Consider the following 22,500-nt stretch of genomic DNA (forward strand, 5'->3'; position numbering starts at 1 on the left):
GAGAGAGAGAGAGAGAGAGAGAGAGAGAGAGAGAGAGAGAGTGAGAGAGGAGCATCGCCTCAGAAGAGCAGGTTCACTGGGAAAGATCTCATCTGTCACATGGAAACATGGAGGAATGGAAAGGTAGAGCACAAGACCTCAACTCTGCTGAACATGAACGTTAACAGCATCCTAGGTTTCACACCGAGTGTACAGTTGGGGTCCTAATTCCTCACTATTACACATGTTCTACTGGGCAACAAAAACATCAAGACACACCCTGATTTGTGTGGCTATCCTATTTGATCATAACCAAATGGTTTTTCAAAGCCAAAATCAAAACCTCATTCCTAATGCACTGCAAGAATGCACATTTACATTTTGTACTAAAGGAACTGGAGCATTCCTGACCTCAATGAATCCTCCACATTCTCTACGATACCAGAAGAAAAAACCACACAGCCCATACCCATAACGTTGACCTATAAAGGATTTCACTGAGACGGCTCCATTTGCAATTTTAATTGGTCTTTATAGATGAATAAATAACAGCACGTCTGCCTGATGGTTTCTGTGATCTGTTGGTGCGTCAGGTGAGGGACAGTGTGCGAGGGAGAGGAGAAATACTAAGCCACACCACTCAGACAGTTTAATGACAGTGTTGCAGGTGATGCTGGGAGGAAGCCTCCACATGAGCTGTACACACACAGAGAGAGACAGACTGAGACGAGACTAGCTATCCTCCTCACTGGCTAGCTAGTGTACCTCGGTGAAGGCAAATTCATTCAACCATGTAGAGAAACTGTCAGACCATGACAAGAGATCTAGGCTACATTCGAAACAATTCGTACATAGACATAAGAGCCAGCTCGTGGAATTCATTGTATAAACAGCAGGCTGGCGTGGGGATTAGCTGTTGACACCCCAGGGCTCTATCCAACCGTCGAAATAACAGGCTGGTCTAGCACTTTATTACCAGCCATATTTATGTACTCTCTCTTGTACCAACAAGTCAGTGAAAAATAAAACGTACCACTAAACCTAATGATGTTTGACCAGGGACTCTCAAGACGGAACTCTTTTTCCATTCCTTCATGTAGAATCATGAAACATGTTACTTTTTAATATTTCGAGCTGCTTCCACCCAGGTCATAGGTTGGTTCCATCAAGTCCATTTGGAAAGACACGTGCATATCTATCTCGACAGATATGTAGAGTATGTTTCCATGTTACAGATAGCTACATGCCATACAACCCTTTCCATTTACAGTATGTCGGGTCATTGATGGAAAAGGAAATGTCTCTTCTCATACAAAAAATGGAAATGCACTTCTACAAGCACATAGATATGATTGGACGCTTGGTACAGTGTAACATTAGTACTATGTTAGCTAGAATTCAGCTATAAGGTATGTTTTTCTATTCATTCCATTCAACCAACTGGAAAACCAAGGTTACTGAGAAGGAACTCAAAGCCTGGAAGATTGGAGAGAAAGACAACTTGTAATGTACAGTGTCGCTACAGTAATTGCCTAGCTGAAAATCAACAAAAACCAATAAAGTCTTCAGAGATACCGGGGAAAAACACGCCAACCCCCAAAAATGTACATGAGAGGGCGTGAGAGAAAGAAAGATAAATGAAAACACCTAACTGAATGGTCGGCTCTCCCCCTACGGTAGCCTAACACACAAAATTAATGGGAAAGGTAGTCGCCGAATCAAAGGCTTTATGTTCGTGGCGTGAGCAGTAATTTCTTACTTGTACTTGGATCTGCACTTTGACTTCCACTTACAATGGCGACATCAGACAAGAGGCTGATCCAGTAACACCCCTGATCAAATCAACGACACAAAGAGAAGAGCTTTTTTGGGCTCCCAAACCAAATGAATCTAGTCTGAATTGACTCTGGAGGCAGAGCTGAATTAAGACCGGGAGCTCTTAGAAATGTTCCAATCACCCACGACACCGTTTACCAGAGTTTAAACCCTGAGGGTCACAAGTGTTGGCGGCACATCCTTTATTCCCAAGAGAAAGAGCCCGTGTGACATCGGGCCTTCATTAGCCCCGGAGCCACAACACAAAAGCGTGCTCCACAACGACCCAACTGAACGACCCTCGACCCCTGATACAATGGCAGTTGGGTGTAGTAACTGGCTGCTGATACCATCAAACTGTAAACAGTCACCCATTTCATTAAGACCGTGGGAAAACAGTGGCTTTAACAGGCAAACAACGAGTCCCCATTTTCCATCCTACTCCAGGTCCTCTAGTCAGATCAGATAACGTGAAGGTTCTATTGAGAACCTGAACACAGAACAGCACTTAGATGCTATTTTATAATCACATCACATACTCCAATGGGCTGCTTAGGAGGTTTGGCAACATTACTTACCACGCCGTTCATGAGACACCTGCACTTTAGGGGTTATGTATGCTAATCGAATGAGAAGCGGGAGACTAGTGCCATTAACGTATCGCAGGGTGACGCGAATGTAAACTGTGGTGAGGTGAAGACAGTGTCTGTGTACGCCGACCATTAGCACACAAACAGGGCTACGAGTGTGTGTGTGTGTACACCTTTATTAGGGCCGCGGCATGCAAGTGCTGCCACCTCATGTAACAAGCATCAGAGAGGACGGCTTATTCGCGGCGCGTGCTGGCTGGGTGCTAAAGGCTAACGTTCAATAATGACCTGTTACCCTAATAACAAAGGGAGTTAAAGGACAACCTTGTCGAGTCTCCCAACAGACGGGCCAAATGGTCTTCTCGTCTTCCCTCTTACCACCACCTCCTCCTTTCTCCAAATTCCCTGCTCTTTTTCGGGAATGACAGTGCCTGTCAGCCAGACAAATGCGCATTCCATTGTTGTAATTAATTTGATTCTTGTTCTGCATGAAACCTTCCTTGTAGGATTTAATTAAGGTTTTGTTCACACGGCGGGCAGTGCCCCACCTGGCTGCTTTAAGCTTACAGTATTAAAAATGGGCCCTTCTCTCTGGATTCCCTTGGAAGTGCTTACACATTCTGTCTCTCAGTGTGTGTGTGTGTGTGTGTGTGTGTGTGTGTGTGTGTGTGTGTGTGTGTGTGTGTGTGTGTGTGTGTGTGTGTGTGTGTGTGTGTGTGTGTGTGTGTGTGTGTGTGTGTGTGTGTGTGTGTGTGTGTGTGTGTGTGTGTGTGTGTGTGTGTGTGTGTGTGTGTGTGTGTGTGTGTGTGTGTGTGTGTGTGTGTGTGTGTGTGTGTGTGTGTGTGTGTGTGTGTGTGTGTGTGTGTGTGTGTGTGTGTGTGCGAGAAAGAAAGAAGTGCCGGGGAGGGAAGATGGAGAGGAAGCATCCCACTCAGCTCATCCTTCATCCCAGGCAGTTACTCCTCTTGTTTTATCAAGATGTTTTACCATGCCTTCAGACAAGGCTTCCAGGGAAATAATGGAGGGATCTTGGCGGTTCTGCATTAGTCACGCAGCCAGGTTGCATCCCAAATGACACCCTAGTCACATATTTAACGCACAATGTTTTACTAAACGTTGTGCACTATATAGGGAATTGGGTGACATTTGGGAAGCCTAAACTCAGCATTTAGCTCAGCTGGGATGTAGAACTTGAGAGGCCTTCAGGCTATAGGAGACCGTAGTGCTCTTTACCTTATTGCTCTTACCCAATCTAATACAGCACTTCCACCTCATAGCAGTCCAGAGTATCATAGACTGTACAGATTACTACCTGATCTGTTTCACTTCAATGTATCCCAATGGAGAAATGGACCATTAGTAATGCTAATTTAAAAACTGGACAGACCTTGGCCTACCTTTGGAGTTAGCGAGTATAAAAATGGAGTACAACTTTATATACTGCACAGATACAGGGAAGGAGGAGGGCTTGGTAGGTAATGGTGAATTGCCTCCATCTATCTCTCCTCAGAGACCTCTTGTTCTCTTTCCTTCTCCCCTGCCTCCACCTGTTCTGCCCTCTCTGCTATAATTGGCACATGGCGCGTTGGATCAAAGACAAACTGCATTCAATATTTCATTAGAGCGCCGGGTGCGTGTGACTGCTCAATTTGAGGCGAGTGGCAAGCGACTCACTGTTAAACATGAGCTTGGCTCGGCGGCCCTGACGCGAACGGAGAGGCATAATCTCACACCGTTTACCATATTACTCCTCCTTAAACGGCCAAGGAGAGAGAGAGCGGGAGAGGGCGGAAGACGGAGAGAGAGGGGAAGAGCATGAGAGGACTTTAGAGAACCAGATATAGGGAGAGAAATAGATAAGGGGAGGAAGTGAGAGAACACGAGGGACAGAAAGTAGAAAGAGAAAAGTCAGATTCCACAAAAGTCACAGAGCACCACATCTTTCTCTAAGAATCCCGCTCATCCCTCTAAGGGACAGTTAATAACAAACCAAACAGCATTTTCTGGAAGTCAACAAGAAACATCTCCTTTAGAAATCCAAGCAACAAGCTCCAAATATAGAGAGGAGGGGTGGATATAACTAGAATAGAAAAATATTAAATGTCATCATATCTGGGATGTACAGTGGCTTTGTAACGTATTCAGACCCCTTTACCTTTTTTACACACTTTGTTAGGTCTTATTCTTGTTTTTTTTCTCTTCTTATCAATCTACACAATCTTAATTGTTCTGTTAAAAAAAATGAAATATCACTTTTACATAAGTATTCAGACCCTTTACTCAGTACTTTGTTGAAGCACCTTTGGCAGCGATTACAGCCTTGAGTCTTCTTGGGTATGATGCTTCAAGCTTGGCACACCTGTATTTGGGGAGTTTCTCCCATTCTTCTCAGATCCTCTCAAGCTCTGTCAGGTTGGATGGGGAGCGTTGCTGCACAGCTATTTTCAGGTCTCTTCAGAGATGTTCTATTGGGTTCAATTCCGGGCTCTGGCTGGGCCACTCAAGGACATTGAGACTTGTCCCAAAGCCACTCCTGCATTGTCTTGGCTGTGTGCTTAGATTCTTTGTCCTGTTAGAAGGTGAACGTTTGCCCCAGTCTGAGGTCAGAAGTGCTCTGGAGTTCATCTTTGCCTCGATCCTGACTAGTCTCCCATTCCCTGAAAAACATCCTTGTAGCATGATGCTGCCACCACCATGCTTCACCGTAGGGATGGTGCAAGGTTTCCTCCAGACTGGACGCCTAAGAGTTCAAACTTGGTTTCATCGGACCAGAGAATCTTGTTTCTCATGGTCAAAGTCTTAAGGTGTCTTTTGGCAAATTCCAAGCGGGCAGTCATCTGCCTTTTACCGAGGAATGGCTTCCGTGTGGCCACTCTACCACACGGCCTGATTGGTGGAGTGCTGCAGAGATGGTTGTCATTCTGGAAGGTTCTCCCATCTCCACAGAGGAACTCTGGAGCTCTGACAGAGTGACTATCGGGTTCTTGGTCACCTCCCTGACCAAAGCCCTTTCTCCCCCAATTGCTCAGTTTGGCCCGGCGGCCAGCTCTAGGAAGAGTCTTGGTGGTTTCAAACTTATTCCATTTAAGAATGATGGAGGCCACTGGGTTCTTGGGGACCTTCAATGCTGCAGAAATGTTTTGGTACCCTTCCCCAGATCTGTGCCTCGACATAATCCTGTCTCGGAGCTCTACGGACAATTTCTTCGATCTCATGTCTTGGTTTCTGCTCTCACACAGGAAGCGGCACAGGTCCTAATCCAGGCACTTGTCATCTCCGTCTGGATTACTGCAACTCGCTGTTGGCTGGGCTCCCTGCCTGTGCCATTAAACCCTACAACTCATCCAGAACGCGCAGTCTTGGTTTCTGGTCACGACTTTCACTGTCAACAGTGGGACCTTAGACAGGTATCGGGCTTTCCAAATCATGTCCAATCAATTGAATTTACCACAGGTGGACTCAAATCAAGTTGTAGAAACATCTCATGGATGATCAATGGAAACAGGATGCACCGGACCTCAATTTCGAGTCTCATAGCAAAGAGTCTGAATACTTATGTAAATAAGTATGTTTTTTTATTTCTAATAAATTAGCAAAAATGTATAAAACCTGTTATTCACTGTCATTATGTGTCGATTGCTGAGTTGTTTCTTCTTCTTCTTCATTTTAGAACAAGGCTGTAAAGTAACAAAATGTAGAAAAAGTCCAGGGGTCTGAATACTTTCCAAAGGCACTGTGTGTGTTCTCTCCCTATGGACATTTAGCAGGCTCTTATTCAAATCCAAGCCAGGGGTTCTTCTGCGGAGCTTTCACCCCTCTATTGAAAACAAGCAGGTCACACTGAAGCCAGCTCACATTCCTTCATGAATGCCATCCTTTTTGTCTCTCAAATAACTGTTTCTTCCCGGAATCACATCATTTGTTGATCCATTGCGTGTTTTCAATCAAAGCAAATGAACTGAACAATCAACAGAGTTGGAAATAGTAAACCAACTGACATAGTTGACCCAAGGCATCATTCACAGAGTGCATAGCATCATACACAGAGTGCATAGCATCATACACAGAGTGCATCGCATCATACACAGAGTGCATCGCATCATACACAGAGTGCATTCCTTCATGAATGCATCAAACAGAGTGCTGCATCTTACACAGTGCATTTGTTCATCCAGTGCATCGCATCATACACAGAGTGCATCGCATCATATCAGAGTGCACATCATACACAGAGTGCATCGCATCATACACAGAGTGCATCGCATCATACACCGAGTGCATCGCATCATACACAGAGTCATCACACAGAGTGCATCGCATCATACACAGAGTGCATCGCATCATACACAGAGTGCATCGCATCATACACCGAGTGCATCGCATCATACACCGAGTGCATCGCATCATACACCGAGTGCATCGCATCATACACAGAGTGCATCGCATCATACACAGAGTGCATCGCATCATACACAGAGTGCATCGCATCATACACAGAGTGCATCGCATCATACACAGAGTGCATCGCATCATACACAGAGTGCATCGCATCATACACAGAGTGCATCGCATCATACACAGAGTGCATAACATCATACACAGAGTGCATAACATCATACACAGAGTGCATAACATCATACACAGAGTGCATCGCATCATACACAGAGTGCATAACATCATACACAGAGTGCATAACATCATACACAGAGTGCATCACATCATACACAGAGTGCATAGCATCATTCACAGAGTGAATACACAAAGCTGCCCTCACCATCACAGTAGGCTTTTAGCACCACCGTACCAGGGTACAGATGAGGAATTTACATGGTGTCAACAGTGCCTTGCAAAAACAACTGATCTAAAACATGGAGAAAAAAATGGGAAAATGAGCAGCACCGACATGACCACGGACAGAGAGGATCATGGGAGTTGACCTGTTGAGGTGGATTCTGGAACAGGGTTAGGCCAAGAGGCGAGTTGGACACAAAACTGACCCCCTCTCATTGTCTTACGCCTGCGCAGCTATTCTGAAAATGGGACGGGTTAGTTGGCCATTCCAATGGAGCAATGCTACTCGGGTTACAGAGAACACAATTTCCCTCTTAGTCAATAAAGCACAAAATACTCTAGAAAGCACAATACAAGGAGAAAACGGAGTTCTCCATTTTTTATGTTTATGGACAAATATAGTAGTATCTACATCTATAGGTTTTCTAACTGTTTTATAATAGTAGTCACTGATCAAGGTCCCCTTTCAAACTACAGCATTGGCTGGAACGTGGTCACAATTTAGAAAGAAGCATTTTGCCTCATTTGAGTGTCAGTTTTTCAATTAATTTAGACCAATTATATATGTTACCCATTATTTATAAATGATCTGGTCAAAATGTTTGCAATTCCACTTTGATATTGGCAATTGGATCTTGAGGTGAGTAGATTAGCCATTAGCTTACATCAGCTGCTAGCCATTAGCTGCTAGATGTTAACTGCTAGCCAATGTTAGACCAATTAAGCCCCGGCTGGCAGTTTGAAAGGAGAGAAAAGTCACCAAGATGTTTCATGCATGGTAAATAAAAGCGGTGGTCGCAGATCGAGAAAGCATGGCACTAAGCGTTTTCAGTCACAAAGTGGGTTACTTACAGGTAGTAAGTGTAGGAGTGATAGGTTCTTCTGCCCAGTGGGGTGGTGGTAGGATATAAGCAGTGGTGGGGGACAGGAGGGGAAATGGAATGGAAGGAAAGGAAAAGGAAAAATATTAATGTACTGGAGAAAAATATATAGAAATGAAACCCCGCAAAAAAACACGATATGGAGGCATAAAAGTGACGTTTTTTACAAGTACGACTGTGAGGGCAAGGTGGTTGCTTGGAGGTACAACGTCATGCGTGGAGGGGTAGAGGGTGAGGGCCCACAGAGTTACAACATTCAGTTACAGTGGGTGGGCGGAGTGACCTGTTGATTGGCAAGTCAGGTGTGCAGGTGTTGCAGGAGAGAATTGTGAGTAACATAGTGCATTAATGGCAGGTTGACATTTATTGTCATGAGTCTTGCCCTGGAGGCAGAACTGAGCGATTTCCGCTAGATGGGCCAGCTGCAAAGTCAAAATTGGCAATATCTTAAAAATGTAGGAAAACAAATATTAGCTTTTTGGTTTTAATTTCAGGTTATGGTTAGGTATTGGTTAGCAGTATGGTTAAGGTTAGGCTTCAAATCATATTTTATGATGGCTGTGCCAGCTAGTGACCATTCTGCAGAGTTGCCTCCAGGCCACGACAATAAAGGCCAGCCTGCGCCTCAGTGAAGGTGATAGGTTGTTATTGAGATGATACGTGGGCTGTAGTGTTATTGGAGAGTGGGCGAGTGCAAGAAGAGGACAGGGGAGGAAGCTCATTGGAGCTGTGTTTAGAGAGCAAGTTTATCGGGAACTGGCTGGAATAACATGTTTGGACAACAGAGGTGGCTTTAATCTTCATAAACATATTCCTCTCCTTTCTCTTACACATGTACTGTTTGACAATCCAACAACAAACCACAACATTGGGCAGTAATAACAAAAACAACATGAATGTTGACACTAATTATTACTCTGAGACACAAGCCTCTACATTTTCTTACACATACACTGTGTGCCCATCAAAGACACAACTAAACCGTTGCTGAAGTGGTTTGGTCCCTGATTCCCTGAATGACTGAAATAAAAAACAGTTAATAAATCATGAAGGTCATCATGAAGGTCATCATGAAGGTCATGAAGGTCATCATGATTTAATGAAGAGTCACTGGATTGAAATACAGAACAATAGCTATGCTGACAACTGTACAGTATGAAACCACTTTACGACCCTTCAGATAAGGGGTTCCGAAATGTTTTCACTCAGGCCCCCATTCCAACATTGGGGAACATCCTGTGCGCCCTCCCCAGTTTTATTTTAGTGCAAAAAAAATACATTTTGCCATGTATAATGTGTATTCATGTGATATTTGAGTGACTCAAACATTACAACAAAATCTAGAGGCTAAAAAAACACAAGCTGACATGGACTAGCTGATCTGGACATTTCTGTTAGAAATATCTCTCTACAGTATGTAATGACTGACATGACAAGAGGAACTGATGATTCACTACCCAATTTAGAAATTGCACCTTGTGCATTCTACTATTACAACTTTCAAGCCTGCTGGTTTCCTGTTCTACCTGATAATTAATTGCACCCACCTGGTGTCCCAGGTCTAAATCAGTCCCTGATTAGAAGAGGAGTAAAGTTTGAGGGCTCTAGATACTGAGAGCAGGGTAGAGCTCATACCCCAGAGACATCTGCCGAAACTCCCATTGCGCTACACCCGTGTGTGTGGAGGAAGTTTGTCTATCTGCTCAGCATCCGTTAGTCTATCTGCTCAGCATCCGTTAGTCTATCTGCTCAGCATCCGTTAGTCTATCTGCTCAGCATCCGTTAGTCTATCTGCTCAGCATCCGTTAGTCTATCTGCTCAGCATCCGTTAGTCTATCTGCTCAGCATCCGTTAGTCTATCTGCTCAGCATCCGTTAGTCTATCTGCTCAGCATCCGTTAGTCTATCTGCTCAGCATCCGTTAGTCTATCTGCTCAGCATCCGTTAGTCTATCTGCTCAGCATCCGTTAGTCTATCTGCTCAGCATCCGTTAGTCTATCTGCTCAGCATCCGTTAGTCTATCTGCTCAGCATCCGTTAGTCTATCTGCTCAGCATCCGTTAGTCTATCTGCTCAGCATCCGTTAGTCTATCTGCTCAGCATCCGTTAGTCTATCTGCTCAGCATCCGTTAGTCTATCTGCTCAGCACCCGTTAGTCTATCTGCTCAGCATCCGTTAGTCTATCTGCTCAGCATCCGTTAGTCTATCTGCTCAGCATCCGTTAGTCTATCTGCTCAGCATCCGTTAGTCTATCTGCTCAGCATCTGTTAGTCTATCTGGTCAGCATCCGTTTGTCTATCTGCTTAGCCTCAGTTCCTGGGGCTGCTGTGTAGTACCTGCCCCCCCACCTCTCCCCTCCCTCTCCCCCTCCCTTTCTCCCCTCTCCCTCTTTCCCCCTCCCTCTCCCCCCCCTCCCCTCCCTCTTTCCCCCCCCCCCTCTCCCTCTTTCCCCCTCTCCCTCTCCCTCTTTCCCCCCTCTCCCTCTCCCTCTTTCCCCCCTCTCCCTCTTCCCCCTCCCTCTTTCCCCCCTCCCCCTCCCTCTCCCTTCCCCCTCCCCCTCCCTCTTTCCCCCCCCCCCTCTCCCTTTCCCTCTTTCCCCCCCTCCCCCTCCCTTCCCTCTTTCCCCCCCCCTCTCCCTCTCTCCCCCTCCCTCTTTCCCCCTCCCCTTTCCCCCCCCCTCTCCCCCCTCTCCCTCTCCCTTCCCTCTTTCCCCCTCCCACCCTCTTCTCCCCCCTCCCTCTTCTCCCCTCTCCCCCCTCCCCTCCCCCCCCCCCTCCCCTCCTCCCTCCTCTCCCTTCCCCCCTCTCCCTCTCCCCCTCCGCCTCTCCCTCTCCCCCCCTCTCCCCTCTCCCTCTTCCCCCCCCCTCCTCTTCCCCCCTCTCCCTCTCCCTCTTCCCCCCTCTCCCCTCTCCCCTTTCCCCCTCCCCCTCTCCCCTCTCCCTCTTGCATTGGACTAGGGCTAATCTAAACTAGCCTGCAGCTACACAGCCACAGGCATCTCTGGCTCTTTGAAAACAAATAGTGCTTTCATACATTTTTTTCCCTCTTATCTGTGCTAGTTTTTCCTGCCACAAGATAAGCCCCTGAAATATTTTCCTATTCCCATTACCGAGGTCATTAATACAGTGGCATTTGTTTTAGTGCATGGGGGGGGTATGAATATTTCAATGCATACCGCATAGCAGTGCCATTAAACAGTTTTACATGGTGCTTATCAGTGTCATGAAATAAACAATTTAGCCTTGACGTTGACGACGCAGGGGGTTTTGAAGGTGAAGGGACAATCAGAGGGAATTCATTTGATTTGGCCTTTCATGTAATTACACGATGCACACACGTCTCCTGTTAATCTACAGCATCAGGGTAACGCTGCACCTCAGGGGGCATGGAAACATTCAAACCTTTCAATACACCAACTCTTGATGTGTTGACAAAGGGCTCTAATGTAGACAGCAACACATAGTATACAATTGCAGACTCTAAAAAGTTGTACACTAATTGCACACACAAATTGTCTGTACAGAAATGACACAGATCGTGGAAATAGTATTTTTAGTGGCTGCATCTGTACCTCTGTACCATACAGGTGACAGTACAAAGACAGTTAGGGAGTCTGACCTTTTCTTCATGACCAGCACCACGCCGAGGAAGATTATGACGAAGAGGAGGATACCAGCGATGACCCCGGCGATCTTCACCGTGTGGTCCGTCTGCTTCTCCGGCTCCACCGCGTCAGGCTTCCTGGTCGCAGCCCCTGGTGGTCAAAGACAATGGGTTACAACCGTCACCGGGCGGCCATTTTTGGACCCATGTCATCATCATCATCATCATTATTAGGGTTGTCACGTCATTCACTTCTTTCTCATCAAGGACTCATGCAGGGTTAAGACAACACCCGTTACAAGTGAAGCGGTGACGATGTAGGACCTGAGGCAAAGGTTTTAAATGAGAAGGGGAATTCCTACACTGTTGTTATAGTTCATTATGACAACGCTGTCTTCAAGTCTACCGGGTGGTCTAACTCTGTGGTCAGGAGTTGGAAAACTCCAGCAACGCACAATCCGTTTTCCATATGGCAGGAAAAGACCAACCTTGGAATACTGATGCCTTACTGTGTGACAGTTCATACTCTGCTAAGCAGGCCTCTATCCATGTTACATTTAATTCCATGTGATGAAACTGATTTTTGACTGACGACGGTGAAGTTCACAGCTGCATGTTCTCTCTGGCTTCCACAGCTGCTCTACACTTCAGCCGTGCTTTCCCTTTCCCTCGTCTGTCCTCCAGCCTCCCTCCTGGCATTATGTGTTTACGCACTACTTTCTTACCCTCCATCCCTCCCCCCAATCCTTATATGAAGCAGTAATATGCCCTCGCCTCAGCTCCTGCACCTGAGAGTTCCAGATAAACTCATTAACTGTCCCTTTTTACACATCCATTGTCTTCGGGCGAGACAAAGCTCGAGCACGTTGCCTCTGTTGCGTTTGGATATTCAAATCTGGGTCATGTTCTGTAGTGTGGTGAGCGGCAGCACACGAACCCGAAATAAGGGGGAATACTAGGGAGCAATTTATTCCCAAAGCAGGCAGTGACGGGTGATCACACCGAGGGCCAAGACATTTCAAATCTGTTCCAATGAGATAACCAGGCCCCTCGCAGCGTCGCAGAAGAGCCACTGTTTCACTAGTACTGGGACCTTCCCCTCTGAGGAAGGGAGAGATGGAGAAGGAGAGAGAAACAAACAAGAGGAGAGAGAGAGTTCGAGAGATGAAAGGGGGAGAGCAGGATAGACCGAGGTAGAGGAGAGAGGGAGAGCCTCCTGCTCGCCAGTTTACTGTATAATGTGATGGAACGTCAACCCGCGGCCTGATGAACTATCCATTTCCTCACGCTAAATGAGTTTGGGATGAAAAATAGTCAGGACACGTCGTTCAATTTCCCCCGGCCCCCCAATCTATTCCTCCCCGCCTCCACCACTACTTCAATCAAAGGGTGACAACATCCATCACTATCGTTGTTACCGCTGTGACGGATAGGGGGGCTAACAAACGGGTGGCTTATTCCACGGTAACAATTTGTTTTACTCCGAAGGGTGAGTCTGTGTGAAGTGAAGGGAGAGAGGGTAGGCTTGGAGTACAGAGGGCCCAGGAGAGAGAGGGTGACTTCCCTCCAGGTTCCATACCAAGGTTGACCATGTCCTTGGACGATAACAATCTGTTGGGTGCTTATATCTTGTCCTATTGAAACGTGTTTTTTTTGCATATCCCAACTCTCCCCGAGACTCTCTGAGGGGGAGTGTCACAGTCAGGGTCAGCCATTATCAACACTGAACCTGGAGCAATTAGAGTCAAGGGCACAGACAGATTTTCTTCATCTTGTTGGCTCAGGTATTCAAACCCAACGACCTAACCGCTAGGCTACCTGCCGACCTTCGATGTTGAGTCCAGAGGGGGGCAGACAGTCATTAGCATTGACCTACCAGGCAGGCAGTCTCTCAGTTGGTCAGTGTTGCCATATAAATGTGAATAACACTAGATATAGCTGTCTGGATAACCAGAGCGCTATAGAGGGGTTTCGGTGGTGAGGAAAAGGCCTTCAAGGAAAGCTGTCTGGATAACCAGAGCGCTATAGAGGGGTTTCGGTGGTGAGGAAAAGGCCTTCAAGGAAAGCAGTGAGGAGGACTTCTGGCTCCTATCAGGTAAACCTTGCGGGCAAAAATACAGAAAACATTGGTTGTTCACATGTGAACAGAAGTTTCAAATATATTCCCAAGCTAAAAGACTGAACAGTCAAGGTCAGCTTGACTCCCTTGGTATCTCCAGTTTGTTCGTGAAACGTCAAAACATCTCCAGCTGTTTTGGACTTTCTAACCATTTACTTTCACGCCAAGCTTTTCCACTTCAAATCCTCTCCTTGACATCTCTGTTTATGGGTCAAAAGCAAACTGAATGCCCCAAGAGGCATAAAACACTGGTGCTCTTTAAGTTTAAACGGCAGATATCTCCGGCTTTGAAGAAGGGAGTGAAGCTTTCGGGCTTTCAGGGAGTCCGTTTCATGTCAAACTCAAACTATGCGAGATGCTTTGGGGGATAGGGTGTTCCTCTGTAACTCTGTGTGGGAGGGTGTGTAAACGTCGGGGCCTGAAACACCACAAGAGCTGGTTAACACACAGCGGCCTTCACTGCGTACATTTATCATGTTCCTGGGACTTAACAGGGTAAATAAAACAAATGCTGATATTTAACGACCCCTGGCAGGTTACTCCTATCTACACGCTGTTGTCCATGTTGTATTAAAACTAGATGTTTGACTCATTTTTTAGAAATTGTAAACTGAAGTTTAACTGGTAGCAGTTGGTTTAGTTTCATAACTTAAGGGAAACCTGAAAATTGTAAGTGTCAAACTATGTTGCAAATTTGTAACACAATTTGTACTCAAGTCCAAAGTTTGAACATACATGTCTTTCCCAGCATCCACATAATGTTCCCTTAACAAGCCTACAACGCCCATGGTTAAATATTTCACTGTGTCCGACTGCGTCTGACTGCGTCTGACTGCGTCTGACTGCGTCTGACTGCGTCTGACTGCGTCTGACTGCGTCTGACTGCGTCTGACTGCGTCTGACTGCGTGTGACTGCGTGTGACTGCGTGTGACTGCGTGTGACTGCGTGTGACTGCGTGTGACTGCGTGTGACTGCGTGTGACTGTGTGTGACTGTGTGTGACTGGGTAGAATCATTTGGCTTCTTGTATAAACAGAAGGAGGAAAGATGTCACCTGTCCTTTGAAGCCGCGCCTGCCTGGTAAATATTTTAATGTAATTTTCTGACAGCAGGTTGAGCAGGACGGCTTTGTCGTGCATGCCAGAGTGTGCAGCTTCTCGGTTTCATGCTCGCTGCAGAGGCCTGTAATGATCTCTCCCCCCCCTTCCCCACCCCCCACTCACAACTCCTACATCTGCCTTGAATGAAAATGAGCACATTCTATGTTTTTTCAACACAACCAGGTGTTCAAGGTACCAAATCCCATGTCACACTATCTGTAAGATATGAATAGGATAAATACTGACCGAAAGGCAAGTACAAATACAAAGTGGAAGATATCTGGTAACCTAGTTAACCCTTGACCTGTCTCTCAAACATGGCAGGGCACAGCTTGTTAAGACTTAAAGAGACACACGCTACAAAATGTAACAAACAGATGTTAGAAAACATTAGAATGCACAAACAGACACACATTATGAATCATCAATCTTGGCACACACACACACACACACACACACACACACACACACACACACACACACACACACACACACACACACACACACACACACACACACACACACACACACACACACACACACACACACACACACACACACACACACACACACACACACACACACACACACACACACACGAGGAGAGAGAGAGCCGGGAAGTTGTAGTGTTGGTCTGACCTGTTAGTTGGTTGTCGCCAGCCGCGGGGGCGATGCGTATGTAGGGAGTGGTGAGCTGTGTCACGATTATGGCGGCTAAGGCAAAATAACAAGTTGTTCCAGGCCAACATGCAGGACGTAGAGGGAGAAGGAGAAGAAGAGGTTGAAGCCAAGAGACTCAGGCAAACAGGAAAACATCCTTAATCACACAGAGCAGAGAAACGGTAGGAGGGAGAGAGATGCTTCTCTCAGGGAGGAACAGAAAGGGACATAAAGTTCACAAGCTTGGCATTGGTTTTGTAACGGTTATGTTTCCATACATTAGTAATCATCCCAGAAGCTTGAAGGTTAATGACTTGTTTGTGTTGTGTACTCGTGAACAGCAGGGAGGGAACTAACACAGGAATTTCATACAAACCTGAGGGAGCCATTCTAGAGATATGAGACTGAATATAATCATTCTGCTAGAGCCACTAAAATCCTCAATATTCAGTTCAGGCTCTCTCACTGTCATGGTTATGGCCTTCTGTATGAGCAGTTTGTCCCGCACCACAGCCCCCTCTGGGGATCTGATTGGCTGCCACCGCTATGACTGGCAGGTACCCCGAGAGGTGCTGAACCTATTAGCAGATGCTACTTTAATGCGCCAACGCTCAGGTCCAATAAAATCTGATTAACCGCCATAAACTATAACGAAATCAAAAAAAAAAGAAGCATCAAAACAGTCCTTTCATAATCTATGATGGGCAAGAGGGGGATTCTAAATTCAAACATGCTTAGCGTCTGTGGCTAAAAAGGATTGGAAACAACACAGGACACTAGTGCTCATTAGCATATACCATTATAGCCCAGTCTTGGCACCGTAAGAGAGAGAGACGGCATGTAGTAAGGAAAATAGATGATCTACCATCTGTACACAGTTACATTGCTGATCGGCGGCACACTAATGTGTAGAGAACTGAGGAGGCCGCAGCTTGTAAATACCTCCACTGGATGCTAAATATGCAAATATTTCACATTTCTGGGCCAGAGAACTCTGACCATCTGCGGCAAATCAAAACGCTTACCCTTTTCTACGATTGTTCGACATTTCCTGTGTTGGGGGGGGTAATGGTTTGTGAGAGGTTGAGTGTGTGCCTTTTAGCTAGCCTAGCTCAGTCATAAGGCCTACGGGCTAGTAGCACTATACACGGCATATCAAACTACAACACACTTTAGAGTGAAATAGTGACTTCATTTATTTTGGTGGACATTTTGGGGTTCTCTTAGAAACAAGACAAACAATTATACTTGACTCCAAGGTCTAAGTTATTATTTTTTTTAAGTGCAATTAAGTGAATATTTTACCTAATTGGCTATTGTTGTTTACTTAAAAGTGACGTGAGCTTGAAATTGTCAATAGGACACAGCTCAATGCTTATGACTGTTAACACTTTACACAAGCATTTTACACAACCATCAAACTGACAGAAGGAGAAAGGTGAGCGGCAAAGAGTAAACATTCATTTTTGAAAAGCATGAGTAGCAGATTAGAAAAGCTGTGTACAGCACTATAGTCCTGTGGTCGAGCCAAAACAATCCTTGTGTGTGTGTGTGTGTGTGTGTGTGTGTGTGTGTGTGTGTGTGTGTGTGTGTGTGTGTGTGTGTGTGTGTGTGTGTGTGTGTGTGTGTGTGTGTGTGTGTGTGTGTGTGTGTGTGTGTGTGTGTGTGTGTGTGTGTGGGGAAACACACTTCAATCAACAGTGGTAAGATTACTTTCAGCCAACAGGCACCAGTCCTACCTTTAGTGGCTACTCGTACACAATCGATTTTGGTCTCCTGCGAGGGGAGAAAAAAAGAGAGAACGAGAAAGAAAGGGAAAAAGAGAGCGAAAGAGAGGCATTAGTTCTCAAATATAATAAATAAAAACAGTCGACATATTAGCTGTCAGGGCTGTGTAGGGACCGCTGCCTCTTAAAAAGGCTTAGGTTGTCCCAATCTGATCAGACCGACTGGGCAGTAAAACATAGAAACAGAGAGAGAGAAAGACACAGAGAGAAACAGAGACAGAGATAGAAAGAGAGTCCGAGAGAGAGAGAGAGAGAGAGTGTCCGAGAGAGAGAGAGAGACAGAGAGAGAGTCCGAGAGAGAGTCCGAGAGACAGAGAGAGAGTCCGAGAGACAGAGAGAGTCCGAGAGAGAGAGAGAGAGAGTCCGAGAGAGAGAGAGAGTCCGAGAGAGAGAGAGAGAGTCCGAGAGAGAGAGAGGGAGAGAGTCCGAGAGAGAGGGAGAGAGAGAGAGAGAGTCCGAGAGAGAGGGAGAGAGAGAGAGAGAGTCCGAGAGAGAGAGAGAGAGAGTCCGAGAGAGAGAGAGAGAGAGAGAGAGAGAGAGAGAGAGAGAGAGAGAGACAGAGTCCGAGACTGTTAGTGAGAGAGACACTGTTAGTGAGAGAGACACTGTTAGTGAGAGAGACACTGTTAGTGAGAGAGACACTGTTAGTGAGAGAGACACTGTTAGTGAGAGAGACACTGTTAGAGAGAGAGAGACACTGTTAGAGAGAGAGACACTGTTAGAGAGCGAGAGACACTGTTAGAGAGCGAGAGACACTGTTAGAGAGCGAGAGACACACAGAGAGACAGAAAGAGACACTCAGAGAGACCGACAGAGAAAGTCACAGAGAGAGTCATAGAGACACAGAAAGAGACACCCAGAGAGACACCCAGAGAGACACACAGAGAGACACACAGAGAGACACACAGAGAGACACACAGAGAGACACACAGAGATACACACAGAGACACACACAGAGACACACACAGAGACACACACAGAGACACACACAGAGACACACACAGAGACACACACAGAGACACACAGAGACAGACAGAGACACACAGAGACAGACAGAGACCGACAGAGACACACAACAAGGAGGGGAGAAGCAGGAGGTGGCAGAAAAGGCTTTGCCTTCGCTCGTCTTACAAACATGGAACAAACAAACACAGCAACAGTGCATGAATATTCAGGGGAAAGTGACTTGGGGCTTATGCTTAAATCCCCCTGTGTTTTATGACAGCAAAATGCACTTGTGTGGCTTGGTGCATTATTGAGGAGACGACAGATTAAACTGTGGGGTGTGCTGAATATTTAAAACAACTCGGAGGGTGCTGTGAGTCTGTGGGACTGGGGAGAGGAGAAGAGACTGGTTTCTACTAGGACTGCTTGACGACAATGGAGCCAGATATTACAATATGGCACGTTGCCAGTACTTAACGAGATACTGGCATGTCGCTGGAATAGCTAGCAGTAATTTAGTTGGAATCATTTGGATCACTTAGAATCTAGGATTAGAAATATTGTCTTAAGCTAACATGTGAACACCTATATTTTCACTTAGGTCTAACTGCTGGGGTTAGTTTTGAATGAGGTTTTCACTCTGCCTCAGAGTATGTTGGCCTTTCTCTGAGGCACCCTGTTCTGAACTGAGGGTAGAGGACTGAGGGGAATGAGAAATGTTGTTTTCAGTCTCTCCTCCTTTCTCCCCTCTTCTTCTCAGAAGAGAGATCCTTAGTAGAGGCCACACTGATCTTCTTTGTGGGAAAACTGTCTCCAAATACACTACAACACAGCTGTACCACGAGGCTCTGCCCTACTGTCCCCACAGCAACCTGTTAGTAGTAGAGGAGGAAAACACCCTACTCCTCTCCTCGCCCAGACCTCCATTAGAGGGGCAACACCAGAAGGAGAGACGAGAGAACAGACGAGACAAGCCTAATCTCAACCCCCTCTCCACCTCCCTCGATTCTAGCCCCCCCTGGCTAGTCTCTCTCCAATTAGATGCAATTCATTATCTAATGGCCTGAGCTTGAGAGCAGAGGACAGCAGAGGAGGAGAGGACAGCAGAGGAGGAGAGGACAGCAGAGGAGGAGAGGACAGCGGAGGAGGAGAGGACAGCGGAGGAGGAGAGGACAGCAGAGGAGGAGAGGACAGCAGAGGAGGAGAGGACAGCAGAGGAGAGGAGGACAGCAGAGGAGAGGAGGACAGCAGAGGAGGAGAGGACAGCGGAGGAGGAGAGGACAGCAGAGGAGGGGAGGACAGCAGAGGAGGAGAGGACAGCAGAGGAGGAGAGGACAGCAGAGGAGGAGAGGACAGCAGAGGAGGAGAGGACAGCGGAGGAGGAGAGGACAGCGGAGGAGGAGAGGACAGCAGAGGAGGAGAGGACAGCAGAGGAGGAGAGGACAGCAGAGGAGGAGAGGACAGCAGAGGAGGAGAGGACAGAGGAGGAGGAGAGGACAGAGGAGGAGAGGACAGAGGAGGAGGAGAGGACAGCAGAAGAGGAGAGGACAGCAGAAGAGGAGAGGAGGACAGCAGAGGAGGACAGCAGAGGACAGCAGAGGAGGACAGCAGAGGAGGAGAGGAGGACAGGACAGAGGAGAGGAGGACAGGACAGAGGAGGAGAGGACAGCAGAGGAGGGGAGGACAGCAGAGGAGGGGAGGACAGCAGAGGAGGGGAGGACAGCAGAGGAGGGGAGGACAGCAGAGGAGGGGAGGACAGCAGAGGAGGGGAGGACAGCAGAGGAGGACAGGACAGCATTGGAGGAGAGGACAGTATTGGAGGAGAGGACAGTATTGGAGGAGAGGACAGTATTGGAGGAGAGGACAGCATTGGAGGAGAGGACAGCATTGGAGGAGAGGACAGCATTGGAGGAGAGGACAGCATTGGAGAGGACAGCATTGGAGGAGAGGACAGCAGAGGAGAGGACAGCAGAGGAGAGGACAGCAGAGGAGAGGACAGCAGAGGAGAGGACAGCAGAGGAGAGGACAGCAGAAGAGAGGAGGAGAGGAAGACAGAAGAGGACAGCAGAGGAGGGCAAAAGAGTATGACAGCAGAAGAGAGGAGAGGAGAAGAGAGGAGGACAGCAGAAGACAGGACAGCAGAAGAGTGGAGACAGCAGAGGAGGAGAGGACAGCAGAAGAGAGGACAGCAGAGGAGGAGAGGACAGCAGAGGAGGAGAGGAGGACAGTAGAGGAGAGGAGGATGGGCTTTTCATTAGGGCTAATTTATTTAAAAACGGGGGGAGGTGTTTAAAAAAACATAAATTAAGCCAAAGTGTTAATAATGCATTTGTGAATGGGTGAACATTCATACAATCCGAGCAGCAGGACATTGATAAAAGTGTTGTTTTGCCTCTTGGTGTGCTGGCCTGTACTCCCACTGACAATACATTAGAGTGGTTAGGAGGAGAGGGTTAATGGGGTTGTAATACTGGGTTATTGACCATTAGGACGCTGGAATGGTTGTCAAATAGGCCCTGAAGGAGAGTCTTGTTGTGGCTGTTCATTTATCACAATTTTCTGCATCCAGTTTGCTTTGCTCTCCGTTCCCTGTGAACAGGGAAGTGATTCAACTCAGTGATGAGACTGACTAGCTGACTGTTGAGATTGAGGCTCTACTGTCTGTTTTCACTACAGAAGTCTTGGGTGTCAGAGTTGGTAGGAGACAGCAAATGAGAGGTAAGGTGGGTTGGACTGTAGCATGGTAACACTGGCAGTGAGGGTTGGGCCAATAGGAAGACCACATAGAAAGGTGGGTTGGACTGTAGCATGGTAACACTGGCAGTGAGGGTTGGGCCAATAGGAAGACCACATAGAAAGGTGGGTTGGACTGTAGCATGGTAACACTGGCAGTGAGGGTTGGGCCAATAGGAAGACCACATAGAAAGGTGGGTTGGACTGTAGCATGGTAACACTGGCAGTGAGGGTTGGGCCAATAGGAAGACGACATAGAAAGGTGGGTTGGACTGTAGCATGGTAACACTGGCAGTGAGGGTTGGGCCAATAGGAAGACGACATAGAAAGGTGGGTTGGACTGTAGCATGGTAACACTGGCAGTGAGGGTTGGGCCAATAGGAAGACGACATAGAAAGGTGGGTTGGACTGTAGCATGGTAACACTGGTAGTGAGGGTTGGGCCAATAGGAAGACCACATAGAAAGGTGGGTTGGACTGTAGCATGGTAACACTGGCAGTGAGGGTTGGGCCAATAGGAAGACCACATAGAAAGAGCCCACTCACAAATACCAATCCATAATGCCACATCAATGAGAAGGTCCTTTTAAATAATGGGTCATTTCCTGTAAACAATGAATCATTTGGAGTAAGTGGTGCATTATAGGATATTACCAATATGAGGAAACTACTTCAAAATGGGCTTTTGTAAAGACATAGAAAACATGACAGTAAAAAGTCTCCAATCAGTTTCACATTCAATCTCCTATATTGGGTGTGAACGAGTCATGACTGACAAGTCCAGGCGGCCAATCCCCACCCCAACATCCCCCTGCTCACTCACCCCATTGGCCGTGCTGACGGCCTGGTAGTAGACGCTGTAGCTCTTGTGGGGGAGGAGGGGGGCGTTCCAGTAGCCGTTGTAGGTGCGGTTGTCTCCGATGCAGAAGGGTACGGGGGTCTTGATGTCGCCCATGGGCAGCTCAGCTGTGAAGTAGTACTGGGAGTTGAGCACAGTGGTGTTCTGGAAGTGGATGGGCACCGGGTAGCAGCGCAGGATCTCTACCGCCCTCCGCGCCCGCCGGGGGCGCTCTTCCTCCACCACCACCACCTGGTACTTACTGCAGGGAGACAGGAGAGGACGACCAAGCAATCATTAAATCAAATGTATTTCTAAAATATTTCTGCAGCATCTTCCTCTGCTTGCTGGAAAGAAGCCTGAGTCAGTGGATCAGAATAGGACTTGAAATGTGTGACAGGAGTTCAGTGGGGCGGCAGGTAGCCTAGTGGTTAGAGCGTTGGGCCAGTAACCGAAAGGTTGTTGGATCGAATCCCCGAGCTGTCGTTCTGTCCCTGAGCAAAGCAGTTAACCCACTGTTCTCCAGGCGCCGAAGACGTGGATGTTGATTAAGGCAGCCCCCCACACCTCTCTGATTCATAGAGAGATGTTAACATTTGTTCATCCACTTTGTGTACCAAGGAGAACTGTGCAAAGAGTTATTTTGATAATTCAACAACTTA

At 47.0% G+C, this 22,500-nt stretch overlaps 1 protein-coding gene across 12 annotated transcripts in view; it reads right to left on the reverse strand.

Annotated features, from left to right (window-relative positions):
- Positions 1–22,500, reverse strand: part of LOC123991376 (receptor-type tyrosine-protein phosphatase mu-like) — a 335,771-nt gene that overhangs the window by 85,459 nt on the left and 227,812 nt on the right. For 4 of the 12 annotated variants that reach the window (XM_046292906.1, XM_046292903.1, XM_046292901.1 and 1 more), the window contains exons 12-16: positions 21,824–22,100; positions 17,276–17,312; positions 15,516–15,590; positions 11,673–11,808; positions 8,028–8,057 (exon numbers count right to left, since the gene is read on the reverse strand). In XM_046292906.1, coding sequence (XP_046148862.1) covers positions 8,028–8,057; positions 11,673–11,808; positions 15,516–15,590; positions 17,276–17,312; positions 21,824–22,100 — 555 coding nt within the window. The remainder of the gene's footprint in view (positions 1–8,027; positions 8,058–11,672; positions 11,809–15,515; positions 15,591–17,275; positions 17,313–21,823; positions 22,101–22,500) is intronic. The other 8 variants (XM_046292907.1, XM_046292911.1, XM_046292909.1 and 5 more) reach the window with 3 other exon arrangements.

Source organism: Oncorhynchus gorbuscha, linkage group LG12, assembly GCF_021184085.1.
Source record: "Oncorhynchus gorbuscha isolate QuinsamMale2020 ecotype Even-year linkage group LG12, OgorEven_v1.0, whole genome shotgun sequence".
Lineage (NCBI taxonomy): Eukaryota > Metazoa > Chordata > Actinopteri > Salmoniformes > Salmonidae > Oncorhynchus > Oncorhynchus gorbuscha.